Genomic DNA, 17,005 nt, shown 5'->3' on the forward strand with positions numbered 1-17,005 from the left:
TTGAGTCTTTGACATGTTGATTTGTTGAGTTATCTTTAAACTTTCACTAAATCCTTGTCTTCATCAAAACATAGGCAATCTAATAGTGCTATCTTGACACTTTGCACTTTCACCTGGGTTCCTTGGATATAAGCTAACTGGACGCATGTGCAAGTCCCACAAGTACGTTGTACAAGACCTATAGTTAATGGAGTCCAAATGTTTTTACTGACACAATAATTTTCTATTTTCACAATTTTTATTACTATACACGAAAATCTTATCCCCACGTAACAAACTCAAGATTAGTTTTATATATACAGATACTATTAAGTAAAATGCATAAGAAGACAAGTAATACAAGTTCATATCTAGAAAATGTATTAGTTATTTAGTTATGCAAGTTTGAAATTATGCAAGAGATAAATATTTTATTCAATATTCATGCAATAAGATGATGAAACTTAAAGCAAACATTAAGTAAATACAAGAACTCAAATATAATCAGAACTTCATGAATTAATAAATGAATCGGTGTGTATACATTAAGCTTGTGTTACAACCAATCATAACAAGAGAGTATTTAACTACTCATGTGTACACAATATAAGAAAAATAAGGATAATACAAAAATCACAGGGTGGTAGAATCACTCACAAATGTTCATAGATTAACTTATATAGTGCTTACATTTAGTTTATATGATCTAAATGAGCTAAACTCTTTAAAACTTGGGAAAATAAGTATTACAATTCAAATATATCAAGTGTGCTCCCTTTGGCTCGAGTTGGAAAATTTTAAATAGTATCTGCATGCTGGCTTCGACGCTGAGCACACAAATAACTTGTTAGGCAGGACCAACATGTGCTAGGCCTTGGGCACATCACTTATTGTGCTAAACATAATTCTGTGTGTTAAGCGTATAAGTTACAGAGGCTAGACTTCTAATTCTTTTAATTTAGACGCTCAACATACAGGTTGCATCGAGCGTGGTTCTCCCTTTGCTGGGCGTAGCTCTGGCATTGAGCGTGGAGGTCGCATGTTGTTTGATTCGCTTAGTGTGATCCTTCCATTGAGCCTGATTGAGTTTTGTGTGGAAGTTTAACTTTTTTCAATCATTCATCCGGATTAAACCTATAAAATATTTCAAATATAATATTTGACCATTTAAATAATTATTAGTCATGTATTAGTAAAATTTTATCAATTTGAATTTTATAAAAAGAGTGCATAATATTTGATCAACTTCACACTTAATTAACAATGTCTTTGGATACCGTGAAGCAAAAAGGCTTAGATTATGGCTTCTAACGCTCTTAGAAAACATGCCATTCTTATTAGAAATTAATGTAACAACAAATTATACTTTAGCCGTATTTCCCAAAACTTTAATGGAGATCACCTGTCCCAAAATCAGTGTGTCCCTATATCCCAAGCTAATAAGATTTTTCCAAGTAATACACATATATTACTTTAATTTTTTTAATATTTTTTAATGAAGTGTCAAATTTTTATTGGATCAGGATAGGAAAATAGGACAAGTAATGTGTGTACAAACTCAAGACAGGGAAATTCTTATTACATCAAAATTATAAATAGAAGAAAGGTAAAACATTAAGAAACCATAGTGACACACGGTAGGTCAAGGTTGAGATCCACTTCATAAGAAGTATGGCACGGGTTCAAGGTGAAGTGGTACCTTCTTGTTGACAGTGAGTCCATATCTCTCACTCATATCTATGTCTTCTACATGTCCAACACTTTCAGGAAGATTCCAATCGAACCAATATAGAAGATTAGAAAGCACGTACGTGCTAAAATTAACCCCAAATGAAATTCCAGGACATCCTCTTCTTCCATTGCCAAATGCTATAAACTCTACGTCTTGTGTTTTGAAATCAACCTCGCTGTTCTTGAATCTTTCTGGAAAAAACTCATCAGGTTTGTCCCAAACTTTAGGGTCCCTCTGGATTGCAAATGCGTTCATAATTACCCTTGTTTTGGTGGGAATGTCATACCCTCTTAGTTTAACACTAGATGTTGTTTCTCTAGGAACCAAGAGAGGAGCGGGTGGATGTAATCTTAAAGTTTCTTTGATTACACATTTCAAGTAATTCATTTGTTTCATATCATTTTCATCTACTACTGTTTTGTACCTCACAACTCGTCTTACTTCTTCTTGGACTTTCTTCATGACGCTTGGATTCCTCATGAGCTCTGCAAAAACCCATTCCATTGTTGTTGATGAAGTGTCACTTCCTCCAATAAACATGTCCTGGAAATATATAAAATGGAGATTAAATCTTTATGCTCGCATTTGATTTGGGGTATTAAATAGCCACATATGTATATTTGTATGTTGTTCACGGATATTAACATTATATATACATATATAATGAATGTTAAATAAGAACATCATTTAAAGAAGAAGAAAAAAAATTAAAAACGATATTTACATATGGGATGAAGTTAGTTTGCCAATATTATTTTCATTCTTTTATACTTTTTAAACAATATTATTAAAGTACTTGTTAAAACAATTCCATCTCCTTGAATATTTGTGTCAACTTCCTCTCACATTATAGATCAAGAACAGTAGGTCCAGTTGATAAGGAGAAATAGAATAATACCACCAATATTGCTTTGAGGGAATCTTGGGTGAGCTCAAAGTCAAGCCTATCATCCTCTTGAAGTTGAATAAGTATATCCATAAAGTTTTTTTTATCGGATTGGTCATCATTCCTTTTCATCTTTGCCTTGTGTTTTGCAATTACCTTATCAAAGAAAACATCAAATGCACTAAGAGTGGCCTTAAAATCAGGAATTTGGCCTGAAACTCTATCAATCCAACTCAATGAAGGCCAGAAATCTCCCACACAAAAAGCTGCGAAATGAGTCATCATCTTTCTTCCAAGATCTCCGAAACCGCCACTGCCATCTTCCATATCAAACTTTTGTCCGAAAGTACATGTTGAATTTGAGTTGTTAGAGGCTGCAATCAACATCTCCCTAAGGTTCGCCGTTGATGACTTTGAGCCCATGCATACATCACGTATAGTATCAAGCATTTCTGCAACTAGTGCTTCTCTTATGGGTTGAAAAGATTTCACCCTTTTCATGCTTAGAAGCTCAAGAACGCAAATCTTTCTGTTTTGTCTCCACACATCATCGTAGGGAGCAAAGGCCACGTCTTTGAACCCATAGCAGAAGATTCGAGAGGCTGTGATCGAGGGCCGGTTGGAGAAAACAGCATCATGGCTTTTGAATATTTCTCTGGCCACATCAGCAGATGAAATCACTAGTGTTGGAATTTGTTGGAACATGGTGGTGTGAAATATAAAAAACATCAAGTACCACATAGAAGAGTTTTGAAAAAACAACTTCCAAGTCCCACGTTGGAGAGATGAGGAACATGGAAAAAACTCATTATAAACAAAGGCTTTCTCTCTCTCCCCAAGTTCAATGCGCTTTCATTTAACTTTTTCTTTCTCCCTCATATTTTCCGCCGATGTATTTCCGGCAAACTTCTCCCCCTTTCTTTTGTGAGCATTTCGAGAACTGATACTGGTAGTCAATATTAAGGGAAAAGAATTGGCACGAGTAGTCATATTGTGGGCATTTCGAGAACTGATACTGCTAGTCAGTATTGAGGGAAAAATTTGGCACAAGTAGCCATATTGTGGGCATTTCGAGAACTGACACTGATAGTCAGTATTGTGGGAAGAAAATTGACACTAGCCATATTGTGGTGGATGTATTCGAGATCGGTTGTTACAGTGCAGTAAGAACTCGATAACAGAGATCTGAGCTGTTTTATCCTGGGGACGACGTAGTTGATAGTCTGCTTGCACATTTTGGACAGTGCCACGAAACGTATTAAAGAGAGCGACCTCGTCGTGACTCAGCCAGTAACGATTATTTCGTGCCATTTAGAATTGTTGCAAGCTACGGTAACAACAATTTTAAGACATTTCTACTGCAATGACATTCATAGATAATATTACTGGACCGAACAATTATGACCTGAACAAACCATTTTGGTTTGATGGGATAAATTTCAAACGTTATCAACATAAGATGAATTTTTTTTCCTCATTATGATATAAGTTGCAAAAAAGAAGAAGGATAAACCAACTATTAATATAGCTCTCTGGAATATAAATGATTTTTTTATGAATTTCATTCTAAATGAGTTGTCAGATGATCTTTGTAATTACTACAACCCATATATGTCTGCCAAATTAATATAGTATGCACTTGAGAAATAAAGAAATATGATATCGAGGAAGTTAATATAAAAAATCTATATATGATGTTACCACTACCTCAAGTATCATATGAATAATGATAAATCAGTAGAGTCTCAGTCCAATGAGATAAAGAAAATTGCTCATGAAATTATTTATGAAGGTGTGCCCCTAGAGCCTATGAATGTGTATTCATTGGGGTATGATATAAACAGTATTATGTATAAGTATTACGTCCTTAACGCAAAATGATCATTGAGTCTGAAGATATTGACTTTAATGAGAAGAAATTCCTTTTTAAATTAAGGAATAGTGGGGGTACATCAACTAGTCACATACTTCTGATTAGAGATAATGATAGAAAATGAAAATTTTGAAATAGAACCTAAAACAAGTAAGAGAGCAATAATTGTTAGAGAATATAGACCTGATTATATGGTGTATATAATGGAGTTTAATTCATCAACTCTCCAAGAAGTTTTGACTTCTTTGGATGTCGATTTGTGGCAAGAAAACATAAATGATGAGATGGATTATCTAGAATCTAACAAGAAATAAAATATGTTATCTCAATCCACTATGGAAGTTGAGATGATAGCATTAACAAAAGCTAATGAAGAAAAAAGTTAGTTGAGAAGTTTGCTTGCAGAGATTCTCCTATGAAAATTAAAAACATATATCAGTTGTGTTGATCCATTGTGATAGTACCACGACTATTGCAAAAAAATTGAGAACTACTTTTATAACGGTAAGAAACGACAAATACGTCGTAAGCACAACACCATTAGAGAGTTACTCTCTACACGAGTTGTTAGAGTGGATCATGTATGCATTGAGAATAACTTAGTAGATCCTTTCACGAAAGGACTAGCTAGAGAGAAAGTCCACAATACTTCTAAGAGTATGGGACTATTGCCCTTAGAACGTGGATCGCTCATGATAGTAACCCGACCTAACTGACTGGAGATCCCAAGAAATAAGTTCAATGGGTAATAACAAGTTGTGAAGTGATATGAGAATGAACATGCTGTAAAATTATGAGAAGCATGATTCCTGTAGCATATGTAAGGGTGAGTTAAAACTCTTAATGAGATCTATACTCCAATTGGAGTGGAGTACCTAGGCTATAGGAGTACTTTTGATAGACTCACCTATGTGAATTTGGAAGTGGGGGCCGCTTTCTATGAAATTTTGGGATCTTGATAGATAGACTCACTTATATGAATGTGGAAGTGAGGGTCGCTTCCAATGAAATTTTGGAGCATAAATTTCTAGAGCGTTCACTATACTGGGATAGACGTGCATGACCTTTAACGCACGGACTTTACAGAATACACATTTGAAAATGTTTTGTATGGTTTGATGTTGGAGATAGAGTTTAAGACTACGAGTCACTCTAGTAAAATCTGGATCTTACTCACTATGCAAATGTTCAAGTTGCATGACACCTTTGTTTACGCATAATCTTATTGAGACCACATAAATTCTCAGAAATCGTTTTTTTAATTTCAAGTGGGTGATGGTTGGAATATGGTGGTGTGAAATATAAAAAACACTCAAGTTCCACAAAGAAGAGTTTTGAAAAAACAACTCCCAAGTCCCACATTGGAGAGATGAGGAACATGGAAAAAAGGTCATGTTATAAATAAAGGCTTTCTCCCCTCATTATAACTTGCCCCAAGTTGAACGCGCTTTCATTCAACTTTTTCTTTCTCTCTCATATTTTATGTCGATGCATTTCTGGCAAACTTCTCCCCTTTCTTTCCGTGGTACTAAGAATTGGCACGAGTAGCCATATTGTGGGCATTTCGAGAACTGATACTGGTAGTCAATATTAAGGGAAAAGAATTGGCACAGGTAGCCATATTCTAGGAATTTCGAGAATTGACACTGATAGTCAGTATTGAGGGGGAAAATTGGCACAAGTAGCCATATTGTGGGCATTTTGAGAACTGACACTAGTAGTCAGTATTGTGGGAAGAGAATTGGCACTGGTAACCATATTGTGGTGGGTGTATTCGAGATTGGTTCTTACAGTGCAGTAAGAACTCGATAACAGAGATCTGAGCTGTTTCATCCTAGGGACGGCGTGGTTGATAGCTTGCTTGCACATTTTGGGCAGTGCCACGAAACGTCTTAAAGAGAGCGACCTGACCGTGACTCAGCCAATAACAATTATTTCATGCCATTTAGAATTGTTGCAAGCTACGGTAACAATAGAAGTGGTCCCATTTTCAACATCATGATGGGGCCATATTTGTAAGATAGGGTTTGTAAGGAACGGTTTGGGAAAGTGCCTAGTTGATGAAGATTTCCAATAAAGGGTAGTTTTGGAGGGGAAGGTGGTGAATTGGTTTTGCTTCTTCTAGTGATCTTAAAAATAAATAAGACACCGAAGATACATAGCACAGGTAAATAGAAAGTTGAATTTAGCACATATACAAGATTCTCTTGAATGGATAGAAAAGGCATGGTTTTCGGATGTCTAGGCAGTGAGGCAGTGAGCAAAGCCATAGAGAAAGTGTGTATGAACAAGCATGTAAATAAATAAAAAGTTTCGATTAGGCCAAGTTCCACATTTGGAGTGACTAGAATGAGGATGGATTACTTTGATTGAAAAACTAATTACAGTTATGGGAGGACTAATTTTATATCAATAAAAAGTTTGATTAGGCCAAGTTCTACATTTGGAGTGACTAGAATGAGGAGGGATTACTTTGATTGAAAAACTAATTATAGTTATGGGATGACTAATTTTATATGATATTTTTTATATGTTCACAAATTTGCACATTTTTAATTATCTTGGGAAGTAAATCCTACATTATTTGTCTCAAATATAGGTGGACATCTGTTGTCCCAAAACAGTGTATCACTTCATATGCTACTCCTTGTAATTGGTTAGAAAAATAATTAATTATTAAAATTTTAATTTAAATATATTTTTTCAACCAATCACAAACAATGACACATGGAATGACACACTCTGTGAGATAGCAGATATGCTCCCCTCAAATACCTATGTGTATTGAAGGTAAGTCGACTTAACAATGATCATCTTCAATAATGAAGAGTCTAATGCATGTTTTAATTTTATTTATTTTTACTGACAAAAATATAATTTCATTGTAATAAGAGGTATATATATGTCATTAAAAATTGCATTTCCCTTTATTTTTTGAAGCATCTGTCTCTCCATTAATGGAGATAATCATAACTCATTGATTTAATGTATAATAATTTAGTGACCGACCAATTGAGTTGTTATTATATTTAAAGATTATTATTTAATTTTTCAAGAAAATATAATATTCTCTTTCACTCACGCTTGGTGCGAGGAAGTATCCTCCTTTCCATGGGTTGAGTATCCATATTCCCTATAATTTGGTTTTCTTATGGAAAACATAAAAAAAAGGAAAATGTGTAATTTGGTTTTCTAATGGAAAACAAGGAAAAAAGGAAATATGTATATGTTGGAACTTTTTTATGTTGAAATCTATTAGTGAGAACTTTTAGGTGTGAAATCTTAAAAACTCCGTCCCACATAGAAGAGTTTTGAAAAACAACTCACAAGCCCCACATTGGAGATATGAGTAACTTGTAAAAAATCTTATAAAAAGATGTTTTCTCCCCTCATTATGACTCGTTCTATTTTAAATGTACTTTCATTCAATTTTTTATTTATCCCTCATATTTTTCGTTAATGCATTTCCAGCAAACTTCTCCCCTTTCTTTTCATGGCACAAACAACCAAATTGTGGAATTTCGAGAACTAACACTAGTAGTCAGTATTAAGGGAAAAAATTGGCACATGTAGTCATATTGTGGGTATTCCAAGAACTGACACTAGTGGTCAGATTGTGGGAAAAGAATTTGCACAGGCAGTCAAATTATGGGCATTTAGAGAACTGACATTGTTAGTCACTATTGTGGAAAAAGAATTGTCATGTGTAGCCATATTGTGGGAATTTCGAGAATTGGCACGGGTAGCCATATTGTGGTGGGTGTATTCGAGATTGATTCTTACAGTATAGTAAGAATTCGATGATAGGAATCTGAACTGTTTTATCCTAGGGACGGCGTGGTTGATAGTCTGATTGCATATTTTGGGTAGTGCCACGAAACGTGTTAAAGAGAGTGACCTGGTCGTGACTCAGTTAGTAAGTATTGTTTCATGTCATTTATAATTGTTGCAAGCTACGGTAACAACAATTTTAAGACGTTTCAACTGCAATGACATTATGTATATATTATTACTGGACCGAACACCTATGACATGGACAAACCATTTCGGTTTGATAGGACAAATTTCAAAGTTGGCAACATAAGATGAAATATTTCCCCACTATGAGAAAAGTTGCACACGTTCTGAAAACTGATGTCATAGTGCTACAGGAAACAGCTGAAAAAAGGAAAGGGATAATAAACTAGCTATTGATATAGCTCTCTGGAATGAAAGTGATTACTTATGTAAGAACTTCAATTGAACAGGTTGTCTGATGATCTCTATGATTACTACAACCCATACAAGTCTGCCAAATTAATTTGGTATGCACTTGAAAAGAAATATGATATTGAGGAAGCTGAGACCAAAAAAACATGATGTTAACCACTAACTCAAGTATCATATGACTGATGATAAATAGTAGAGTCTCGGTCCAATGAGATAAAGAGAATTGCTCATGAAATCATTTATGAAGGTATGCTCCTAGAGAATTAAACTCGCAAGTAGAGCCTATGATTGTGTATTCATTGGGTATATTGTAAACAACATGGCGTATAGACCTTAATGTAAAAGTGATCATTGAGTCTAAACGATGTTGATTTCAATAAAAAAGAAATTCAGTTTTAAATTGAGGAATAATAGGGACACATCAACTAATCACATATGTATGATTAGAGATAATGATAAAAAATGAAAGGTTTGAAATAGAACTTAGAAGAAGTAAGAAAGCAATAACTGCTAGAGAGCTTAGACCTGATTATATTGTCTATATATTGGAGGAGAATCCATCAAATTTTAAAGAAATTTTGACGTGATTGGATGCTAATTTGTGGGAAAAAGCCTTAAATAATGAGATGAATTATCTACAGTCTAACAAGAAATAGACTATTTTTGTTCAATCAACTATGAAAGTTGAGATTATAGTACTAGTAACAACTAGTGAAGAACCGAGTTGGCTGAGAAGCTTGCTTGTAGAGATTTTCCTATAGGAATAACTGATACCAGTTGCGTTGATCCATTATGATAGTACCACGACTATTGTAAAAATTGATATTCACTTTTATAACAGTAAGAAACGACAAATTCATCGTAAACATGACACCATTAGAGACTTACTCTCTACAGGAGCTGTTAGAGTGAATCATGTACACACTGAGAATAATTTAGTAGATCCTTTGATGAAAGAACTAGCTAGAGAGAAAGTCCATAATGCTACTAAGAGTATGGTACTATTTCCCTTAGAACGAGGATCACTCATGGCGGTAACCCGACCTAACTGACTAGAGATCTCAAGAAATAGGTTCAATGGGTAATAACAAGTCGTGAAGTGATATGAGAATGAACATGCTATAAAATTATGAGAAACATGATTCCTGCAACATATGTAAGGATGAGTTAAACTCTTAATGAGATCTATACTCCAATTGGAGTGGAGTACCTAGGCTATAAGAGTACTCTTGATAGACTCACCTATGTAAGCGTAGAAGTAGGGGCCGTTTCCTATAAAATTTATGGGCATAAATTTCTAAAGCATTCACTATACTGGAATAGACGTGCATGACCTTTAATGTACGAGCTTTACATAATACACCTTTGAAAAGGTTGTGTGCAGTTTGATGCTGGAGATAGAGTTCAAGACTATGAGTCACTCTAGTAAAATCTGGATCTTACTCACTATGAAAATGTTCAAGTCGCAAGACACCTTTCTTTATGCACAATCTTATTGAGACCACATAAATTCTCGGAAATCATTTTTAAATTTCAAGTGGGGGATTATTGGAACATGGTTTGTTGAAACCATTAGTGGGAACTTTTGGGTGTGAAATCTAAAAAATTCCCCCAAGTCTCACAGAGAAGAGTTTAAAAAAACAACAACTCCCAAGTCCCACATCGAGAGGTGAAGAACTTGGAAAAACTCTCATGTTATAAATAGAGGTCTTCTCCCCTCATTATAACTCACCTCAAGTTGAATGCGCTTTCATTCAATTTTTCCTTTCTCCCTCATATTTTTTGTCGATGCATTTTTGGCAAACTTCTCCCCTTTTCTTTCCGTGACACTAAGAATTGACATAGGCAGCCAAATTGTGGGAATTTTGAGAACTGACACTAGTAGTCAGTATTGAGGGAAAGAATTGGCACGAGTAGCCATATTGTGGACATTCTGAGAACTAACAATGATATTCAGATTGGGGAAAAGAATTGACACATGTAGTCATATTGTGGGCATTTCGAGAACTTACACTGATAGTCAGTCTTGTGGAAAAAGAATTGCCACATGTAGCCATATTATGAGAATTTCGAGAATTGGCACGGGTAGCCATATTATGAGAATTTCGAGAATTGGCAAGGGTAACCATATTGTGGTGGGTGTATTCGAGATCGGTTCTTATAGTGTAGTAAGAATTCAATAACAAAGATCTGAGCTATTTTATCTTGGGGTCGGTGTGGTTGACAGTCTGCTTGCATATTTTTGGCAGTGTCGTGAAACTTTTAAAGAGAGCGATCTGGTCGTGACTCAACCAATAAGTATTATTTCATATCATTTATAATTATTGCAAGCTACGGTAACAATAATATATTAAGTTGAGACAGAGATCACTTGTCCCGAATTACATTTCTGTCCTGAGTTAATCATATGGAACAAAGATTACATGTCCCCAAAAATCATGTTTCACCTTGTCTGTATCCAATCAAGTTACATCAAGCAATACAATTATGTTTTTATTATTTTTCTTTTTAATTGAATGATACATTTTAATTGGTTTGATACATCAATAGAAACACAAACATGGACAAAGGATATTCATTAATCAAAATGTTACTTTTAATTCTTAAAAATGTTCTGTCAATATTTGATTGATCCAATATTGAAAATGAGACATTGTGAATATGTGATCTATGGTGTTACGTTGTGAGTAAAGCAATTATTGTGCTTTTATTTATAGGGTTGTATCATTTTATTAATTGAGCTTATAACTATACTTAATATTCTACCTGGAACTTCTCTTTTAGTATAATACAATAAGATTACTTCCATCTAGTTAATTGTCAAATAACTTAATACCAATACACATCAAGTCACATGTGATGTATAAAATAAAATTACTTCCCATCCACTTAATTGGAAGATACTTTAATAACAATTCCCAACAACTCACATGTGAGTATTCTAGGAAATATATTTTTAACTTTTTTTTCTGTTGAGTGATCAAGTAAAAAAGAGATAGGTAAAAAGGAAAAAATAGTTCATCCAGATTTTTAGAATTTGCAAGTCTATCTTTATTCTCCTATTGTCTACTTAGCTTGAAGAGAAAGATTAATTTAATATAGATCTACTTTTTAGATCTATTATATAATTTGGTTGCATGACATTTAAAAGTACATTTTCATGAGAATTTGTTTTTCATATAAAATTTACAAAAAATATATTATATAATTTGGTTCCATGAAATCTAAAAATACATTTTCATGAGAAATGTTTTTCGTACAATATTTACAAAAAAAATATCATGTAGGATAAAAATGTTTTGTTTAGCCCAAAAAATTGTCACAATACATTTTGTTGGATAAAAATTTATTTGCAACTCTATAAAATACCAAAAACTACTATGATAACCATAATGTCATTTTTATTGTTATTTTGAAATTTTTGTAAAAAAATGAGTGTCACAAAATTGAGTTTTCATACTAATAGTGATATCCAAAAACTACATATATTTTAGATTTATCAGAAACATGACGGAGATTTCCAGTTAACTCCAATTAATCCCATAACCATGTGCAACAGTATTTAACAACTGAATTTACATGTTGATATTACTATTTACTAAGTTGTGATTTTCTCAAATTGTTACTGCTTCCATTAAGAAGTCGATATTCCAATCAATTATTTCTTATTCTTCTTGACCAATTAATTTTGCGGATTTTTATTGTAATTTTGTTATTATGGTATGTGGCATCCATGAGGTATGTATTGTTGCATGTTTTAAACTTCAACTTTACAATCTGTTCATGATGAAATAGCCAATCCATGAGGTATACATTGTTGCTTCGTGTTTCTCATAAAAAGAAGGCCAAGACAGGTTTCTAATGAACATGTAAATGTTTTCCAATTAGGCTGGGATCCTCTCCAGTACTGGCGGGTTCAGCCAGTAATAGAGATGATCCATTTTCTTTCCAATTAGAATATTTGGATGTAATTGATTCTGTATGGGTATGGTTTATGAGAGTGTATGTTGGGGTTTAGGGGTAGGTTAGAGTTTGTAATATATTGGAAAGATGTTGGGTTTATGAGAGTGTATGTTGGGGTTTAGGGGTAGGTTAGAGTTTGTAATATATTGGGAAGATGTTAGGTTAGGGGGATCTAGTGGTGGGGGTGGAGAATCGATACCTGCAAGTTTATGTGTGATTGACCATAGTGCATCAACAATTACCACTTGTATATTTTGCTCAATCACTGAAACCTTTCTATGAAATGAAATAGTATTCAATTGTTAACATGATTTCACTCAAAATCAGAGCATACAGCCATAATTGAAATGTAGATTATAGATAAAGATCAAGTTTCTGAATAATTGGGGGAGTAAAAAACTCAATAGCATTGATATCCTATCATTTAAAAGGGTTAAATATGTTTAGTGTTTTTTTATATTGTTAGTATATCATCCACCATTCATATATTTATCATCATTAGTGTTGATTTTGTAATAGATTGAAGTGTAATTCATAGCTTTTGTATAAGTTGGTTTAGTTAGTTGTGATACTTTCTAAAAATAGAATTCATAACAACCAAGTTGGTTATGAGTTACTATAAGTAGAAGTAATCAAGTTTGATGTAATTACAACTTGAATTCATTGAATAAACTAGAGAATCTTCTTCCTTACTCTCCTCTCTGATTTCTAATTCTTCTCCTAACCTCATCATCATCTTCTTCACTCGTTTTCATTCATTCTTCTTCTGTTTCTTGTTCTGCAAGTAATGCAGAACAGAAACCAATCTGGTTTCTAATTCCAACAGTGGTATCAAGAGCTTCAAGGATCAGGGATCTGTGGTAGTGCCAAGAGTGGGTGCAAGAGGCTTCAAGAAGTGAAGCTCACGGATTGAGAATCAAGGCTGCAAAACCAGAAGGGAAATCAGTGGTGTAGAAGAATGGCAAACTCGAATGGCTTTGCAATGAATCTTCCAATTCTGGATGGGAAGAATTATGAACATTGGAGCATTCAAATGAAGGCAATCTTTGGGTTTCAAGAATGCCTTGATGTAGTGAAAGGAGGAATGCCAATTGCTGATGAAAACTCAGTGAAAACTCAGTGGAGTATAGGGAAGCAAACAAGAGAGATTGCAAGGCAATCTTCTTGATCCACCAATGTGTGGACAGAGCCAATTTTGAGAAGATCTCTGCTGCAACAAGCTCGAAGGAAGCTTGGGAGATATTGGAGAAGAACTATTCTGGTGGAAAGAAGATCAAGAAGGTGAGATTGCTGACACTCAAAAGGCAATATGAGTTGATGCAAATGGATGAGCAAGAATCCATAGCAGAATACCTCAACAGATTGAGGAGTTTGATAAATCAAATGAAGGGGTGTGGAGAAACACCAATTGAGCAACATGTAGTTGAAAAGATACTCAGAACTCTCCATCCAAGGTTTGATCATGTAGTTGCAGTGATAGAAGAGGCAAAGGATCTTGACACTCTATCAGTTGATGAGTTGCAAGGATCCTTGGAGGTGCATGAGCAGAGATTTATGGAAAGGCAGAGTTATAGACAAACAGATCAAGCCTTAAGTGCTCAATTCAAGAAGAAGAGTGTCCCTGGGCAGAATGAGAAATTCAGAAAAGACAAAGCAAGATGGCAAGGTGGTAGGAGAGTGGAATCTGATACTGGCAAGTTTGGATCAAATTCACATCAGAAAACTCAAAGCAATAGTTGTGAGAACAGTAAAACCAAGAAGTGGAACAATCAGATGGGAAGAGTGAGCAAGAAGGATAAGAGCAAGATCCAATGCTTCAATTGCAGAAATTGGGGACACTATGCATCTGAGTGCAAAGAGAAAAGGGTCATCCAAAACAAAGAAGAGGAGGTGAGGCTAGCAAAGGATGATGAATCAGAAGAAGAAGTGTTGCTGATGGCAAGGAGCATTGATCCTTCTCAAGATGCAAATGAGTCAAAGAATGCTTTGCTAATGGTAACAAACCAGAGTTCAGGTAGTTGGTATCTTGATTCAGGTTGTTCTAACCACATGACAGGAAATAAAGATTGGTTTGTAACTCTAGACAAATCAGTAGAAACAAGAATTAAGTTTGCTGATGACAGCATAATCAAAGCAGAAGGGATTGGCAAGGTGATGATCAAGAAGAAGGATGGCTCAACCTCATACATCTCAAGTGTGCTATATGTGCCAAGAATGAAGAGTAACCTTCTAAGTCTTGGACAATTACTTGAGAAAGGATACAAAATGAGGCTAGAAGAAAAGATGCTCAAGGTATTCAACAAGAAGGGAGTGTTAATCTTGAAGGCACCTTTAGCCCAAAATAGGACCTTCAAGATTGGCATTCAGTTAGCTGATCAGGAATGCTTGGAGTCTATAGCAGATGAGAAATGGATTTGGCATCAAAGATTTGGGCATCTAAACTTCAAAAGTCTAGAGCACCTGAGTCAGGATGAGATTGTGCAATTACATCAAACTTGACCTTCAAGGATGACTTTGTGACCTTCAAGGATGACTTCACAAGGAAACTCTGGACTTATGCAATAGAGAAGAAATCTGAGGTGTTTGGCAAATTCAGAATCTTCAAAGCAGAAGCAGAAAAACAAAGTGGCAAGAATCTAAAGCTGATTAGAAGTGATGGTGGAGGGGAGTATGTATCTCATGAGTTCAAAAACTTCTGTGAATTAGAAGGAATAACTCATGAGATCACTGCACCATATACTCCTCAACATAATGGTGCAGCAGAAAGGGTAAACAGAACCTTGTTGAATATGGCAAGAAGCATGATGAGGACCAAGTCACTTCCAAAGAAGTTTTGGGCAGAAGCAATATCTACAGCAACCTACCTTTTGAACAGATGTCCTACAAAGAGGTTGGTAAACAAGACTCCTGAAGAAGCTTGGACAGGACACAAACCAACTGCAAAACATCTCAAGGTGTTTGGCTCCATATGCTTCAAGCACATACCAGAAAGTAAAAGAGGCAAGCTTGATAACAGAGGAGAAAAATTGATCTTTGTAGGCTATCATTCAACAGGAGCCTACAAGGTATACAATCCTACAACAAATACAATCTCATACAGCAGAGACTTAAGATTCATTGAAGGAGAAGCTTGGGATTGGAATGAATCCAATGAGACATCCAACAACTCAGGAAGGATGATGTTGGATAACATACAAACAGAAGAAGATGCTCAAATAAACAATGATGATCAAGCTGTATTGAGAGAAAGACCACAAAGAACAAGACAATTGCCACCAAGACTCAGAGATTATGAACTTCTTGATGACTCAGCAATCACTCAAGAAGGAGACTTTGTGCATATGGCTCTATTAGCTGAAATGGAGCCGGTGTCCTTTGATCAAGCAATAAAAGAGCAATGCTGGATAGAAGCAATGAAGGAAGAAATTAACTCAATTGAGAAGAATGCTACATGGGAGCTAACAGAATTGCCAAGGAACAAGAAAGCTATCCTAGTCAAATGGGTGTATAAGGTGAAGTTGAAGCCTGATGGATCAGTCTCTAAGCACAAGGCTAGACTTGTAGCAAAAGGGTTTCTACAGAAGCAAGGCCTGGATTTTGAAGAAGTCTTTGCACCAGTGGCCAGATTAGAAACCATAAGACTTGTAGTAGCAATAGCAAGCTCAAGGAGGTGGCACATTTGTCAAATGGATGTGAAATCTGCTTTCTTAAATGGTCCATTAGACAAAGAAGTTTACATAGCACAACCCCCTGGTTTTGTAATTCCAGAAGAGGAGCACAAAGTATACAGACTGCATAAAGCCTTGTATGGCTTGAAACAAGCACCCAGGGCTTGGAACAAAAGGATAGATGGATTCCTACTGAAGCTAGGATTTCTGAGATGCATCAATGAGCATGGCATCTATACAAGAAAATCACTACAGAAGCTTCTATCATTACATGCCTTTATGTGGATGATTTGCTTATCACAGGCAACAATATTGAGGAGATTGAATGGTTCAAAGAAAAGCTGAAACATGAATTTGAAATGACTGATTTGGGAAGCCTTTCATACTTCCTTGGAATCGAATTCCTCAGAACTGAAGCAGGTATACTAATGCATCAAAGAAAGTATATTACTGATATACTTGGAAGATTCAAAATGCTAGATTGCAACTCAGCTTCAACTCCAATTGAAACTGGACATACTCTATGCAACTCTAGCACTAAGAATTCAGAAGATAATGCAGTAGATTCAACCCTCTTCAGACAAATGATAGGATCTCTTCGATATGTATGCAATACAAGACCTGATCTTGCCTATGCAGTTGGCCTAGTAAGCAGGTACATGGAAAATCCAAGACATACTCATCTAATAGCAGTG

The 17,005-nt window shown here is 35.1% G+C and overlaps 2 protein-coding genes across 2 annotated transcripts in view; one reads left to right on the plus strand and one right to left on the minus strand.

Annotated features, from left to right (window-relative positions):
- Positions 1,625–6,734, minus strand: LOC109357748 (cytochrome P450 71A1-like). The gene is made up of 3 exons (XM_019601786.1): positions 6,454–6,734; positions 2,610–3,294; positions 1,625–2,254 (listed from the first exon to the last, which is right to left on the minus strand). Exons 1-3 carry the CDS (start codon positions 6,696–6,698, stop codon positions 1,640–1,642), a joined length of 1,545 nt encoding a protein of 514 aa, XP_019457331.1. The 5' UTR covers positions 6,699–6,734; the 3' UTR covers positions 1,625–1,639.
- The window catches only part of LOC109363293, a 7,149-nt gene continuing 3,744 nt past the window's right edge, over positions 13,601–17,005 (plus strand). The window contains exons 1-5 of the mRNA XM_019609547.1: positions 13,601–13,797; positions 13,830–15,106; positions 15,208–16,539; positions 16,614–16,730; positions 16,791–16,965. Coding sequence (XP_019465092.1) covers positions 13,601–13,797; positions 13,830–15,106; positions 15,208–16,539; positions 16,614–16,730; positions 16,791–16,965 — 3,098 coding nt within the window. The remainder of the gene's footprint in view (positions 13,798–13,829; positions 15,107–15,207; positions 16,540–16,613; positions 16,731–16,790; positions 16,966–17,005) is intronic.

This window comes from Lupinus angustifolius, chromosome LG01 (assembly GCF_001865875.1).
Source record: "Lupinus angustifolius cultivar Tanjil chromosome LG01, LupAngTanjil_v1.0, whole genome shotgun sequence".
NCBI classification, from domain to species: Eukaryota; Viridiplantae; Streptophyta; class Magnoliopsida; order Fabales; family Fabaceae; genus Lupinus; species Lupinus angustifolius.

Bases quoted from the DNA above. Each gene is read 5' to 3' on its own strand.
- LOC109357748 (XM_019601786.1), bottom strand. From the start codon at position 6,698: ATGCCTTTTCTATCCATTCAAGAGAATCTTGTATATGTGCTAAATTCA. The intron at 3,295-6,453 runs ACCACTTCTATT...CACCATGTTCCA, and splicing joins ATCATGATGTTGAAAATGGG to ACAAATTCCAACACTAGTGA. The intron at 2,255-2,609 runs GTATTATTCTAT...ATATATTTCCAG, and splicing joins CCCTCAAAGCAATATTGGTG to GACATGTTTATTGGAGGAAG.